Consider the following 16,157-nt stretch of genomic DNA (forward strand, 5'->3'; position numbering starts at 1 on the left):
GTCGGAGGCGGCAGGCACCCTCAATGCCACCCAATTATAACTGTGTGTGCGTGTGTGCCTTCCAGGGTGAGCTTATTTCAACTGCGTCGCTGGCCTGCCTTTGTTATTGTTTCATTTTTCCCGTTTTCCCTTCGATTTTACTTCTATATATATGTACGTGCGCTTGTGTTTTGTGTGGGATACAGTTCAAGACATACACACACTCACGCAGGATACACGTACGCACACGAGCGTTCTGGAAAAGTTACTGCGATACGTGCAACATCATAAAAAGGACAAAACAATAACAATAAAAATCATATATACTCATAGCCAGGACACACCACCCCTTACCGCCTCCCACTCACCCCGCCTTATGTGTATAAGTGTGTGGGTTTTATATGAAAATAAACGAAAATCGTTAAGATATGAGCGTCCACAAGGAATACAGGACAACAGCCAGCTTTTCTTGGTCACTATAAGAGCTGAGACGAAAATAACTTGTTTTATGGTAAAAAATAAATTAAATTCATTGTTTTGTAAACTAAACTCAAAAAATTGAATGACAAATATCATGCTGACTACATTCGAATAAAAGAAATCTAAAAGTTTTTGTACCTAATTTAGGACACTAAAATACTATTTTTTCTTCATAAATACTTAATATTACTATATTTTAGTAATCATTATTCTTAAATCAAGCTTTCGAATCCCATATGGAACACTAACAAATATAGCAAAGTCACTTCCTACTTTCCTAGTTCGTCCTTAAGCCATGTGGCATGTCAGCGCCTTCTTGACTGGACTCCATCGATTTCTTTCAGCCACAAATGAAAACACATTAGACGAACTAAGAACCCCATTTATGAGGAGGAGTTGGAGGCGTAGGAGGTGGCGAAGGGCAGAGTGGAGCCAAACAATACGACGTTCGCTGTTTGGCTTGATAAAATGCGTTAAAACGAAAATTAAGCAACACAATTAATGGACCCGCTTTATCATACAATTTTAATGGCTCAAATAAATTGGCCAGGAACTAGCCAAGAGCAGAGAATGACCCAAGACGGTTTACTAGAGCACGAGCCCACTACTTTCCCACCCTGTTCCTTGAGTTCGTGTTCAAGTTTCTGTATTTGCTTGTGGGCCATAAACATATATGTATGTACATATACATATGTATTTATGTATATATTTGACTAGCTTCCATTTTCACGATTCAATTTGGCCCTAAGCTTAATTAGTTTCAGGTTGCTGTTCATGGCTCATTCGAGTTTTATATGCCTTGCCAACTTCAAGAGGGATTATCCCAATGATAAACTCATTCAAGTGAAAGTCTGTTATTATACTATATTGGTTGGATTTGTCTTGCCATTACCTTTTTCATTTACTCCTAAACAAAATCGGAAACAAAATATAACTTTATATTAATATAAATATTAATTTTTCAGGATTTATATCTAAGATATCTATGTAGCTTAAGTAAGAGTAATTTACAGGCAGTTGTTGAGGAATGACATCATATTTTAGGACACCACCCTCCTACTTCACCTCCTATAAAGAAAAAAACCCACAATATGCCCCAAGCTTGGGACTGGCCAACATTGTTATAAAAGTGCAAACAAACATGGCCGGCCGGCCGGTGGAGTCGTGGGGTGGTGGTGGTCAGATTCTCTATCCAACCGAGCTCAATCCGAGCCGAACCAAACTAAACAGAAACGAGTCCACTGACTGACCAGAGCGAGGAGCCAGGAACCAGGAGCAGCGGCCGCAGAAATATTCAAGGAGGAAACGCGATTTTTTTTCTGTGTCCAATGCCACCCACCAGTGATGGGAGAGGTATTATTTTATTTACCAATATAACGAGTACCTAAAATAAAATTATCTAAGGTGCTCCAGAAATCGCTAGGGATTTTTAAGATTTGCCTAAAAGTATGCAATGATTTTGCACGTACTAATTTAAGTGTAAGTTTGATTTTTGTAAAATTATATACGAATTATTCCGTAATATTATTAATATTTTCAAAACTTATAATGAATAATGCTAAAAATTCAAACAAAATTGTATAGGGTTCTCAGTACCTAACGGTACCTACCAACTACAATAACTGATAACTGCCCATCACTATCCAGAAACAGCGAGAGAGATGGCAAACTCTTGTTCGTGAGGAGAGAGCGAGCCAACAAAGCGAGAAATTATGAAGCTGAAGACGTGGGGGTGCTTCGGGGAAGGAAGTGGGCTGGGTCGGTAGTGGGTCGTTCCGTGGGTGGCTCCCCTGGCCAGCTTAGTGTACAGGACACCGCCGACCTGAGCAAAGGACAACGGAATAACAAAAGGAAAAGCGACGCACACACACAGCGACACTGGGAAAAAAATGAGAAACCGTGTGGTCCTCTGGCTCGGCAAAATAAATCGCTGGACATAAAAGCTGGCGAGTGGGAGCAAGACAGCAGACGGGCAGGACTAAGAAGTTGCAGGAAGAGTGACAGAGATAGAGACAGAGCTGACCAAGCAAGACAGAGAAGGAATGAGAGCCAAACGAAATAAAAAATTGAATGAAATATTTTTATAACCACACACACACACATAGCGGAAAGCAAGGAAATAGGGAAAAAATATATATAAGGAACAAGGAGGAAGGGAGAAAGACAGAGTGAGAGAGAGAGAGAAAGATGGACTGAGCTGAAGGATATTGATGGGGCGCAACAGTAAAAGGAACCCAAGGAAAAAGCAGAGCCGACTTGCTTATCAAATATGAAGGAACCGAAAGTGGGTCGAGGTTTTGGGTGGTGGATATCATAAAAGCCATGAGCTCACCTTGCGGGTGGGAGGGAAGAAATCGAGGGTATCGAGGGTGGCATTGGGGGCGTCGCACCCGAGGGTAGTTGGGTCGAAAGTTTTATGGATGCCCGATGCCACGACAGGTGGTCAGAGCACGCCCACTAAAAACCCCATCCAGAGCAAAACTGCCAACCTGCCCTTTTTTCGGTCTTACACATATTTTATTTCAGTATTTTTTTTTTTACACAGAAGAAAATATATTATAAGTAACTTAGATTTAAGTTATTGTTATTTCTTACTGTTAAAGCTTGTACTACTCGCTAAACTTTTAATAATATAATTTTAATGCTAGATAATAATTAGTTCAACGAGTTTATAGACTAAAAACCTTTATTTATTTAAGACTTTTGCTAGCCTAGTTACTTAAATTTCTATTTAATCATAATTAGTATTTAAGTCACATGAAAACTTTATAAAAAAAACCCATTCGCTTACACACAAAGCTGAATTTGTTTCGGTGTTGTCATAAAAGCAGGGTGCAAGGAGGACCAAATGGGAGCTGAAACACGTGCGGATAATAAAAAATGTTTTACTTTTCAATCGACCAATAATATGGCGTTCAATGGACAGGCCAAACGTGCTAAACCCATAACAAAGGACCACCCCCAGACCCTGGAACCCCAACCCCAACCCCAACCCCGACTCCTGACCACCTACACACAGCTAGGGGATGAGAGAGATCCTTACACACACACACACACACGTACGTGGTTCAATCATCGTTAAAAAGAATTTCATTTTGAAAAATGCCAGAACTTCAATAAATTATATTGCTCTCTCGCTTGGAGCACAGCCAGGCACAGGTGGGGGCAGCGACTCGAGGAGGTTCGTGGAGGATGTGGCCACCGGTTCGGCTTGCTGGCCACCTTCGCTATCATAACCACAATACAAAGAAATTGGGTGGGCAAACAAAAAAAAATATATATAATAAAAAGGGAAAAGGAAAAGAGGAAGCCCAGAAGCTGTGGGTATCCGTAAGATACCCGGGTGCGGACAGGTGAATCAGGTCATCGGGGAAGCTACGAGGCGGAGGATGAGAAAGAGCAGCCGGAGCCAATGGCATCCTGAAGCGTCAGCGTCTCCAGCTGCCCGCTCGATGGTTATTGGTTCGCGTTGCAGTAATATAATATACACACTCACCGACACACACACACACACACCCAGGAGATGTGTGGAATAAAAATTGTGAAATGAAAAGAAAAAACGGGAAAAAGCTGAGAAAAAAGCTGAGGAAAAGCCATAGAAAACTATTGGAAACAGAGAAGGCGAGAGAGCGAGCGGTGCAGATTTTAACTCAACTTTGTTGCAACGCGACATTTTCCGAGGGCAGTGGGTGGAAGCAGGGTGTAAGTGGGTGGTAAGTGGGTGAAAACGGGCAGTCGCCATTGTCATAATGACGCGCATTCCGGTGCACTTGGCTATGGATTGTCGGATCCTTTGTGTCCTTCCCGGCATTCGCTAATTAAGTCATGGCATGTCGCGACCCCCCAGCCCACTGCTCGCACTTAAAGAAAACCAGGCGAAAGCAGCAAATCTCAGGTATGTAATAGCTTAAGGAACTGTACTTTATAATAAAGGATTTCTAAATGATATTTAATAAACTTTGCATAAATCGTGGTGAAAAATTAACTTTAACATTTTGAAAGCAATAATTCCATCTAAATTCTACTTAACTTGATAAATAAAACTATTAGAGCGGACATTACTTAGTTATGGGGTAAAACAAGGCTTTATTAAAGGGTGAAACCGTCCAAAGGATGTTTCCTTTTCACACACAAAGTAAATCTCATTGAATCATATGACATGGGAAATGTTTCACCCAGCGAAAGTGTGCATTCCCCAAGAAGCTAATCAGGCAAGCCTAACGAAATTTTCCAAGAAAATCCGTCAAAGTCAGGAGCGTTTGGCCCGCGGCAGCCAGCGCAGGCCATTAGCCTATAAAAGCGCCCACACATGTCTGGTGAAAGTCCTCAAGGCGCAGCACTCGGCACATTGTCATCGGCATTTCGGTATCGGTATCCACAAGGGTATCACCATCATCATCATTTCTGAAGCCAGAATCTGTCAGAAGCTGTGCTGCAAATACAGAGATTTTTTTGGCTATGAAATTATATGTAGAATTATATTTTTATACAGGTAAAGTTATTAAATAAATATTACAAATAACATATAAAAATCGATTATATATATTATACTGGTTTAGATTACTGAAAAACCTTGAGAGATATTTTTATATGTATATATTTTTATATCACTTATTTTACACAATTTATACATATATATTTTATCCCTTATCCTTGCTTTACCTACATTTTCCAATCCAAAGCTGTGGCAACACTGAGATGGAAAAGAGAAAAAGGGAAATCTGATACTTGCCCGAAAAACGCGTCAAACTTTTGGCAGCCGCTGGCTCAATAAGGGAGAAGGAGGGTGGATTTCTAAAAAATGTGTTGCATGTTTATTTGAAAAATCGCTAAAGGATAACTAAAGGATTCCCCTAAGGGTATTTCGCAAGCTCGAGTGATTTGTTTGCGAATTTACATACACACTCTTTATCATCCCCGCCCTCGCCAGTCCCAATCCCTGTCCCTGTCCCTGTCCCTGGGTGTTTTCCAACTCGTTGAGCAGGCTCCCCACTTTTTTGGCCAACTTATCCCACTCAATACGCTGTGGCAATAATTTTGCATAACGAATAAGTTGAATAAGTAAAGGTATCCAAATTGAATCAGTGCCGAATTGAATCCTCCCCGGGCCTGGAGCCAGGAGCCAGTGTTAAGTGGCAAATTCAATTTCGCTGGCAGTTTTCAGCTCCAAGTTGACATTTATGAGAAGCCATTTTCGTGGCGGTGTGTTCTCTAGCCCGCAGGCCATATCGATTTCGGTCTGCCCTCAAGCAAAGAGGGGTCGCAAAATCCCCAAACGGCAGCATCATTAACTAACCTGCCCCCGAAGTCGGTAAATAATGTAATTTATGAATTACAATTAAAAATACACACTGAGCAAGGGATCAGGAGAGCTGCTGGGCCACATGTGTTCGCCCTTCTTTTGGGCGGTGGTTCCCCTCGTCTGACGGCTGGCCATTTTCGTGCCTTGCTCATCAGTGACCGCTCCTGCTCCTGGTACAAGTTCTAGTCCGAGAGCTGTAATAAAACTCCCCATTTGGTCATTTGGCAATTATCCCGATAAATTAGCAGCCGGACAATGGCACAGCAGAGTCGCGTCGCGTCGCCAGCCAAAAGTACAAAAACCCACCCACTAATATTCCACCTCCTCGGCTATTTCTGAACAAAACGGACAAGGGTTGCAGCGAAGTTCGCACAGTCAAGTCCGTGAACTGGCTTAACCTTGGTGTTTATACCGATTAAATTCGTATATTTGTGGGTAAATGAGAAGTATTTATAATTGTTAGAATGGTAAGTCTCCTTCAAAACTATATAAGGGATTAAGGATCTCCGTATTTATCCAGTATTTTTTGTGCCTGACAGTTTATTATCTAAAATATATATATAAAATATAAATACCATAACCCAAGAGATACTCGATATTCAAGGTAAAAGCTGAAAAGAAAAAACTGCAAGCCAATATTTTATATTGCCACGTATAGGAACTGCCACAAAAAAAAATCTTTCCCTATCATGTTCATTTTTTTCGTAGTTTTGCAGGTGTGGAAAATCGGCTTTTCAGGTTAACAAAATCAACTTGCCAGCGAATTAAAACGAACTGAAAAGGGAACGGCTAGCAAAAACAGACAGAAATGCAAACAGAATGGTGGGCGTAGCAGGGGGGGGGGCTTTGGAAAAATGCAAAATAAACGGGCGGCTTGCAAAAACGGAGCCAGCGAGCGTGTAAAAAGCCTCACACAAACTCAATCAATCAACGGACGGGAATAAAGCGCGTATACGCAGTGTTGTCCATGGCCAAAGTAACAAATGAACACACACACACACATTCACATACTCAGCGAGGACTGCAGCGCAAACACACGCTACACACACCCAGGCTCAGGTTGTTAGTCGCTTGTTTCGCACTGCTTGCCAAATACCACAAAATCTATTTCGATTCGCAATCAAAATCCCAAATTCCATTTGTACTATGACGATGCCCGAGAACGGAGAACGGACTCCAGAGGGTATGTGTATGTGTGTGTGTGTGGAGTAGGCCGGAGAGACTGCGATTGGGAAATCGTGGCCAACTTGTGCTTGAGTGCTTTCGTTTGTATTTAGTGGTGGACTTAAAAATACAGAGGCGGTCCCCCAATCCAGATCCAAAGCTCCTACAACAACTGCCTGCCCTGTCCTGCCCGTCCAGCACACCCCTTCGATCCTAGCCATGAAAAGCGGTGGTGCACCCACAAAGGCCGTGGCCACAAACGCATCCGGCGCTGACGTTGAACGATGAGTCGTCGCTGAATGCTGAACGCACTCGGCCCATGCCCAGCCTATGTCCATGTCCTATTCCTAGTTCTACTTCAAGCACTCGAAAAAATATATATTTTAAAGCAACATTCTGCATAACTGTATAATTAAAAAATACATTTCTTACATACCCCCTTATAGTATATACTGCAGAGATCTTACACTTATTTCTAATTTCGGCAAAATCTAAATTTTGTTAGCTTATCCCCCCTTTGTTGCCAGATAGCTTTTCAGTGTATGCGGTGTGCATCCTGCCTCTGTCCACTAGTTGTCCATTCAGCTGCCATGTTTTCCAATTTTCGGCGCACTGCGTTGCATTCAGATTCGTTCAGATGCAACAGCAACCGAAACGAGGGCGAGGGAGAACCGTCGCTGGCTTTTTCCCCGAAATTTAGTCATTGTTCGCGAAATTGCTTATAAACGCCGCGGCCCTGGACGCCGTTATTCCCCTGTTTTCCGGACTGCCTCTGACCGAACTCAATCTGACCTGCCATGTCGGCGCTTTAGTTAGGAGATACTCACTAGGGAGCAGATGGCAAGGGGAGCCTGATTGCAACGCCCTGGCTTTGGTGTTGGCTTTGGCTTTGGCGGTTGGACGACCGCAGCGAGCCGCTTTTTGATCGCCGGGTGGCAAAGTAAAAATATTATTGCACTCTCGCGGCCCTACCCCCCCCAAAAAAAGGGGTTTCCCCAGAGTGGGTCAGCACATACACCGTCCAAAACTGGACTACCCCTCTCCCTGGCAAAAACCACTCGCGAGCTTAGTCGTCTGGAAATTTTGTAAAATTAACAAAACGATTGAGTGGAAGATCCATTGGGGGCTCGTAAGCTTCACCATAACGAGCCTTGGATGGATGTTACTAGTAGGATATGTGTGTAAATATGTGTGATTTTAAATAATAGGTGATTCATTTAATTGAATATTTGAATCTTTTTAACTGTAATGTAAAAACTAGTAGTATAATCCTGATTCTTAATACTTTTAAACTTTAATAAAGAGGTAATGTTTATATTTTAATTGTTTTAAGGGTAGGTATGTGGGTTAATAATAATAATATGCATCTTGGCGTTAATTATCAGCAGATCACATGACGATTTTTTGCAGTAGAATCTGCTTCTTGATTTCATCTCCTAGAGTAAGTCTTGAAGGCATGGCGATATCCATTAAAATGTTCAATGCCGCTATACTTTTCGATGTCTACTAGGCTGGACTAGCCGCATTCGGACTCATCGAAGATCTTATGGCTGTCATTTCTGCCTTCTCCTCAGGCGTAAGAAGATGCTCCTGCAGAACCAAATTCTCCAGGGTGGGACATCTCCTCGAGCTCAGTTTTTCCAAAAGGCCCCTCAAGGATCCTTCTTGATGGGAGGTTACGAGCAGTTCGGTTAACTGCGGAAGCTCTGCCAAGAGTTCAACATGCTGCGATTCAGAGAATCCACATTTTAACTTTCGCAGGGACTTGATAGAGGCCACTTCTCTAATCTCTGATGAGTTGATACTAACGTAAACCAACTTGGTGGCTCTGTTTTTCTTCTCCATTGCCAGTTCTTGAAGAGTCTCACTTGGCCTTGAAGCGAGTTGGGCGAAGAAGGGTTGAAGAGTGCCCTCTGTGTGATTTCCAAAGATTTGAACTGATTTCAAGTTCTTGAGGCTTGCCAGAGGAGCCAAGTCACTGGCATCGTTCGTGGGTTTTTTCACATAAGCGCGTCGTCCTTGAACTCGGTAAACGATTGCAGGAAAACTATTGTGGATAATTAAGTGGCCAGTTATAATGTTGTAACTTATCTGTCTATCCCTCAGGCGGATGGTTAATTGGTCCTCAATAGAGTCAAGGGTATCAACAACGCACGCCGGAAATCTGTTACCGATGGAATTCGAAATTCCCAGAAAGTTCAAATGACGCAGGTGATCAAGGCTTCGGTGGTCGGCCAGTTTTCCATGGAGCACCCTGAGAGATTTAATATTTCCCAGCTCTAGTGTGTCCCTGACGCTCAAAGCGCCCTGTTCCACGCGAATCTGTTTGAGTCGGCCATCGGTTCTCAGGGCCAATGTATGGAAAAATAACCATAAAGGGCTCTTTATGTCGATATCAAGGCTTTCCACCCATTCCAGAGAGGCCAGAGAAATCATCTTCTTCATATCTGTGCAGTTTCCTGGTAATTGTGTTATTTTCAGATGATTCTCGGAACGATCAAACACGAAACCGAAGTCGTGCGTATTTATGGACATTCTAAACTTACAAATCCTTAAAACCTTCAGTATATCTTCACATACCTCGTGAAACCGTTTGTATACGAAAATATTGAGTTTTTCAAAGCTTACAGCTATTTTTAGTTTTGCGAACATCTTAATGTTGGCCACTTCTGAGACTGTCAGGGTTTTCAGTGTGGCTATTAGGGACAGGGCTGAAATCTCCTTTGAATTCAGGGTCCGATGTCGTAGTTCAAAATGTTGGAGGACGTTAACATCCGCTAGAGCCATTTCTTCGAAAAGTGTCTGCAGGCATCCCCTGAACGGCACGTGGGTAATAATCAAGTTCTGCAGATCTGGTAGCCGGGCCAGGAGCTCGACGTTTCCGGCCTGCGATATTCCGCAAACTATTTCTTTGAGAGACTTGCACCGCGACAGAGCTGCGATTTCATCGGAGTCGATCAGAAGAGCTTCTTGATACGGCCTCTTTCCGCTATCCCGACTTAGGAAGTCGTTAATGGGATCTTGGTCGATTATCAAGGTAGACACATTAGCGGAAGCCAACTTTTCGATGAGCTTGACAAGGGAACCACGTTTATAGTGGCCGCTTATCTTAAGGAAATCCAACTTGGGCAGCGCAACCAAGGAACTGTACTCGGAGGCATTGCCTCTCTTCACTATAAGATGCAGTTTTTGACCAGGCTCGTAGTCGATCAAGCAATCTGACAGAACAACTGTCTTGCCTCGCATGGAGTGCTCCAGAACGGTGTAGATTTGTTCCGAAATACTTGAGAACGCGTGGCTGGACAGTATCTCCAGATGGTTTAGGTAGTTCAGCTGAGCCAAGGGCCCGATGCTCTCTGGTCAACGTCTCGATCTGAGCCAGCTCCGTGGACTCTTCCCAGTTCAACGGAGCATCGTCTATGAACAACTTGGTGAGGATCTCGGGTACCTTTCTAGTCAGTCCAGTGAGGAGGGGCTGCAGAGTTCCCAGCTCGTGTTCACCTCCTATCCTTAGCTCCTTCAGCCTGGGCATTTTGGCCAGGGAGGCGTACTCGGCGGCATTGCCGTCGCACTTCACCTTGAAGGCAAAAACGCGAACCTGACAGCAGAATGGTACGATCTCGGTCAACCTTCGTCCCGCCGTGTCGCTATTAGTGACGGAAAGGTCGTGAAGGTTACCATTTTCGCGGCAGCATCTGGTTAATTCTCCGATATCCGTCTTCATATCCAGGGCCAGCTGTTCCAGGTTGCCGAATCCCCTAAGATCCTCCAAGGTGTAGCCTGGAATAAACAGCACAATGAATAAAATCTATATCTTTTAATTTTTGTTGTTTCTACCAGTAATATGCATTCGCAAAGCTCTTAAGCTTTTTTTCCTGCGCAACTGATTCATCACAGACTCAAATATGTCCAAAGTGCTCCCTGTGGTAGCTCTCTGGATAGTATCTCAGCTCGACGCTGGTCAGCCGGTCATTCTCTTCGATAGCATGCATGAGAGACTTCCAATAGACTTGCTTCACTTTCTCTGGAAACCCTTTCAAACGCTCGTACAACTCCGCAAAGTCAATGCTCAAGTCCTCCTCGGAGCCCACGTAGAGCAGAAAGAGTCTCTTGGAGAGATCGGAGTCCCATTTGCCAAACAGATACTGAAACAACCTGTTGGACACTGTGAAGTTGATCAAGTCAACGTATTTCATCTCCTCCTGCGTCGCACTTGCATTATTTTTCTCGCAGCTCAGTTTGATTTGTTTGAACAGCTCAAAGTAGCAAAAGTGATTCAAGTCCAAGATTGTTGTGGTATTCATTTCGACGTGGGTGAATTTGTTGGTAACTCCACCTGAAGACCGTAACTGATCCGACCGAGTGGGAGTACCGATTCAGACTGAAACATGTGTACTGAGAGTATTATCTTCAATGCATTTCCCACTTTTTTAATGGGTTCTCTTCGGAAAGATAAGACTCTGAACGAAGAGCGTGGTAGAAGTTCTGTTCCCTTATTTCTCCCACCGCCATCTATAAGTTTGTTTATAAAATAATGATAATTGACGATTACCAGAGATTATAAAGTGTAAGAAAGCTCTAATAAAATACCTTTTTCAATTAGTTTATTAATTAAGCTTTACAAGTTATAAATATTGGAATTTTTTACATATTTTCCAGCAATAAATTGCTTGTCTACGATTTCCTCAACCCTCCGCAGGAACCGCCACGCCCACGCTAGACTTCGCCTCCGCGATCGGCTCCTGCACCAGCACCTTGGTGGGTAGCAGATGCTTCAGCGGTTCCAGAATGCGGGCCTGCTCCAGGTAGGTGAGTTGCTGCTGCTCCAACTGAAGAAGGCTAATGCCTAGATGGACGGTAAGGGACTGCGGCGGAAAGACGCCATGGATGCAGCGCTGCATATAGGGCACCAAGTCGTAGGCCAGGCACGAGCACAGCCGAATAAACGCCTCCCGTTCACTACCGGCAAAGGCCTGCTGCTCCTGCCTGTAAAAGGCGAGCACGCGCTGGGCGGCCAGCTGCAGGGAATGCTGCAGGCAATGGGTCACATCGGTGGCCAGGGCCAAAGGAGCACACAGGCGCAGTTCGTTCAAGGCACCCAGGTAACCATTGCAGAGAGCGGCCAGGGGATAAAAGTCGAGCAACGTCTCCGGCGGGGCAAAGGACTCCTGCTCGGGATCCACATGCTTGCGGGAATGGGAGTGCAGAGTCCCCTTATTGATCAGCGTGAACTTGTCCAGCTCCCGTTCGAACTGCTCGTTCACCTGCTGCACGCTGGTCTCAAAACGACGACGAATAACGTTCACGAAGATGGGCGCCATGAGAGCTCGAAAATCGGCGCCCACGCGGCTGAAGGAGAGTCCAAAATACATGCACTGGCCCAGCACGGTCTCTATGGAACCCACTCCCAGCTGCAGGTCCCGCTCCAGGGTCTCCAAGAAGGCGTTGATCTTATTATGAAGCCAGACCTGAAACAGGCGATCTCCGTTGCAGCTGACGCCCTGCAGCGGCTTCAGGCTGACCTTTCCAGAGCCCTCCTCCTCGGGAAAGATGGCCCGGTACTGGGTGATGATATTGAACAGGTTTATCCTCGTGATCTCGATAGTTTTCGTCAAGTGTTGTTGGGCTGAAAGGGGAAGGGAGGATTGTATAGGAGCTTTTGAGAAAATCTTCTTGCATCTTACCGTCTCCTGTAGGAATAGCCTCTAGGCACGAGGTGAGCCAGGCATCCCTGGCCTGCAGGAACTTCAAGCGCAGTTCGTTGTCCCCAAAGGCCTGCATTCGGCGCAGGTATCCCACAATCTGGAGGCACTTGGGCAGCTGCAGGTCCGTGCGCAGCTGACCCACCAGTTGCACCAGCATCGTGTGCCACAGGGCTTCCACGGAGCGCACAATGCTCTGAAAATCCATAAAATTGCTTGAATAAATTCTGAAATTGGAAACCAAAACCCACCTCAACCACCGGGATGTGTCCCTGGTGCTGGCCCAGGCGCGTGGCATAGGCGGCCAGTTCGAGAGCCTCCTCGTAGCGGCCCTCGCGGATGCAGCGCTCCATGAGCTGCGGCAGCTCCAGAACCTCCAGCAACTGGGCGTTCTTCTGCAGCGTGATGGAGTTGAGGCGCCGCTGCTCGTTCAGCTCGGCTGAGTCCTCCAAGAAGCGCTCGCACTGGGTGCTCAGGTCGGGCAGCTTGCCCACCAGCGTGTCCAGCTGCTGCTCCGAGCGCAGGAACTCGCTGAATATGGACCGCGAGTTCTCCGCGGTGGTGATGAAGGTCTTGTAATTGGAAATGGCCAGATCCTGCGTCTGCTCCAGGATAGTGCGCGCCTCGTCCGCCAGACGGGTCTGCTCCTTCTTTAGCTGCTCCACCTTGCAGGTGCCCAGTTTGGCCAAATAGTTGTCCAGCTCCGGATTGCCACGCAGATTGTCTGTGGGGCGAAAGTCGAAAAATATTGATTTCTTGGTGATTCTTTGGATTCTCGGGCTCACTCACCTGGCACCCCGTCGGGGAATATCAGTTTTAGCACCCGCTCATTCTCCAGATCCATTTTGTCCGGAAAATCCATTGATTTACGTGTTTTCAAGGAAGTTTGCTTGTTTTATCTTTTTGTTTTTATTAAACAGCTGATCAGTGTGGCCAGATAAAAATTTGTCTTGGACTCTTCAAAATCCAGCATTCGAATCAGAACTGCTTGTTCAAATTGGGTTCCTCATTACCGACCGATTGGGAAATTTTCCGACAGGGTGGCAACCTTCAATTACTGGCCTTTTTTTTTTCAAAACGGAGTTTCGTTGGCGGATACGCAATATTTTGGGAAATTTTGGGTCAAAAGTAACTTTTAGTCTAATATTTACTACAAAATCAGGCTTCTGTGCTTTTTTTTTACCGGAACTTGAAACCCCGATACCGAATCAGTGATAAGATAATCAGATTTTAAGCAGAATTCTCTCAATAATGTTGTTATTTTCTTTCCGATTTTCCTACGAACATTTTCGGAGTGTCGTATAATTGTGAGCAGGCGTATGGTACATTAACCCACTGCTCTTAAGTTATATGGTACTATAGTAAATCGTTAAAATCCGATTCAGCCGCTCAAATGGCGTAAACCTGCTTCCCAGACCGTGGTCGCTCTTAATATTATTTTGGCACTTTCACTTGCTTTGGCCTAAATAACCAAGTGGGAGAGTAAATGGCAAAAAAAAACAGCGACTGGAAAATTATAGCTAACTATTATAATTACAAAATTACTTTTAAGCTATGTTATACATAATGTATAAAAAGGCAGAACAGACATTAGACACTTTTGCCATAAATTTATAAAAGTTCTTAAAATATTCCATGAAACCCACAATATCTTTAAAATATTCCTTTAAATTGACTTATTTAAACATTTAAATTATTTACGTTTTGTGCCATAATAACAATAACAATTCAGTTACTATATTTGTTTACCTTCTTACATTCTGTATACCATTTCACAGATTTCGCAATCCAAATAATTTGGCAAACGCCAGCAGAGAACCCGTTTTGTGTCCAGAAAAGTTCATGGGAAGCGGGAGGAACCGGGGAGGACCACCCACTCCACAACTGGACCCGAACTCGGTCCACCAGTCGTTCCTCCGGTGGCGCAATACTTACTCAATGGAGAACTTCGTGCCAATAAAAAACAGAGGACGACGGAGGAGCTGCAGTAACACAATACTGATCGTGCCGGGTCTCGTGGGCGGAGATGAGGCATCAGTGGGCGGTGGGCGGTGGACAGTGGGCGGGGCCGAGGGGGTTGGGCGGCCGAGAACATAATAAACACACAACGATAATTAAACGGCGACCAACAAGCCGCTTTCAACAGTTCGCTGATGAGTGTAAGGCGAGGGTAGCCAAAGGAATTGCATTGCCGTACTTAAATAAATATTTAAATTGTCATTTAATTGAATTAAAATTTAATGTTAAAATGAATTCTTCTTTTTAAAAGGAAAAAATAAATGCGTATACGTAATTTATTATTTATTTAATTGATTACGTATACGTTTTTACTTTTCCCTTTAAAACGAAGAATTAATTTTAACGTTAATGAGTTAATATTAACAAGAAAATCAGATAAATTATTTAGATTCAGTAGAAAGTACTATACTTGAACTTAAGGAGGGTTGTAATGATAATTCCTGTTTTTTTTAATTTAATTTTCAAGCAACAGCGAATAAGTTTTCGCCCGATCAGCTGACAACTCTCTCGGTCGACCCTCGCAATCCTGGTCTCCCGCTGCAATCAAGCTTCGAAGATGCGCGCCAAAACAAGCTCTCGTCGCGACGTCTAATCCCCGCCTGCAGATGGAGCAACAGAGCACTGAACAACAACAAATGCTCGGGTCCACTACTGACCTACTAAGCTGCGGCGCGACGCACTCTGCTCCATCATCAGTTGTTGTTGTTCTTGCTGTTGAGGAGGGGTTGGGGCTGGGGCTTCGGTTCGGCTCGTGCACCCGAAGCCACCGTTGCAGCTTCGGCTCTGGCGTTGCGTGTGGCGCTTTTTCTGGTCGGTGTGTGCGAGTACTCCTCTTCAGTCTTGCTTTTTGATACCCTTGCAGAGGGTATAATAATGTATATGAGAACCTTGAAATGCAAAGGAAAGGAAGAAATGGTTGCGATCTTAAAAAGTAAAAAGTACTTTCCAGGTGAGCCTCAACAGCCAAGTCGATCTAGCAACCTTAGTTGAAGAGTTGTCTTAATTGGAATACTCAAGGTACTCTATAGCTTTTTATACCCTTGCAGGGTATTATAATTTCAGTCAGAAGTTTGCAACGCAGTGAAGAAGACGTTTCCGACCATATAAAGTATATATATTCTTGATCAGCATCAACAGGGGAATCTTTCTAGATATGTCAGGAAGAAATCGATTTTTTGGCCATTTTTGCAAAATTATATAAGGGTAACCCCTTATATACATCATTACATCATTAAAATTTTAGATTTTGATAAAAAATTAAATTTTCAAAATTTTTAAATGAAGTATGCAGATTTATTAACTGTAAAAAATCTTGCATAGAACAGTTTTCCGATTTAAAATTAATGTTCTTTTGGCCGAGTTATGATATTTTTAATTAAAAAAAAAATCAAGACGTTTTTTAATATAAAAAATCAGATTTTATAATACAAAATAATATTTTTCTAAGTCAAGGAATCATTTCCAACCCCATAAACCATATATATTCTTGATCAGCATTAACATGCGAATCT

At 43.8% G+C, this 16,157-nt stretch overlaps 2 protein-coding genes across 2 annotated transcripts; both read right to left on the reverse strand.

Annotated features, from left to right (window-relative positions):
* Positions 1-4,710: 4,710 nt before the first annotated feature.
* On the reverse strand, positions 4,711-10,901 carry LOC138927879 (uncharacterized). Its single transcript, XM_070283212.1, has 3 exons — positions 10,763-10,901; positions 10,604-10,705; positions 4,711-4,891 (listed from the first exon to the last, which is right to left on the reverse strand). Exons 1-3 carry the CDS (start codon positions 10,815-10,817, stop codon positions 4,746-4,748), a joined length of 303 nt encoding a protein of 100 aa, XP_070139313.1. The 5' UTR covers positions 10,818-10,901; the 3' UTR covers positions 4,711-4,745.
* A 611-nt stretch (positions 10,902-11,512) lies between these two features.
* On the reverse strand, positions 11,513-13,576 carry Cog8 (conserved oligomeric Golgi complex subunit 8). Its single transcript, XM_017177381.2, has 4 exons — positions 13,417-13,576; positions 12,879-13,351; positions 12,610-12,823; positions 11,513-12,551 (listed from the first exon to the last, which is right to left on the reverse strand). Exons 1-4 carry the CDS (start codon positions 13,487-13,489, stop codon positions 11,611-11,613), a joined length of 1,701 nt encoding a protein of 566 aa, XP_017032870.1. The 5' UTR covers positions 13,490-13,576; the 3' UTR covers positions 11,513-11,610.
* Between the last annotated feature and the right edge of the window lie 2,581 nt (positions 13,577-16,157).

Source organism: Drosophila kikkawai, chromosome 2L (assembly GCF_030179895.1).
Source record: "Drosophila kikkawai strain 14028-0561.14 chromosome 2L, DkikHiC1v2, whole genome shotgun sequence".
Classification (NCBI taxonomy): domain Eukaryota; kingdom Metazoa; phylum Arthropoda; class Insecta; order Diptera; family Drosophilidae; genus Drosophila; species Drosophila kikkawai.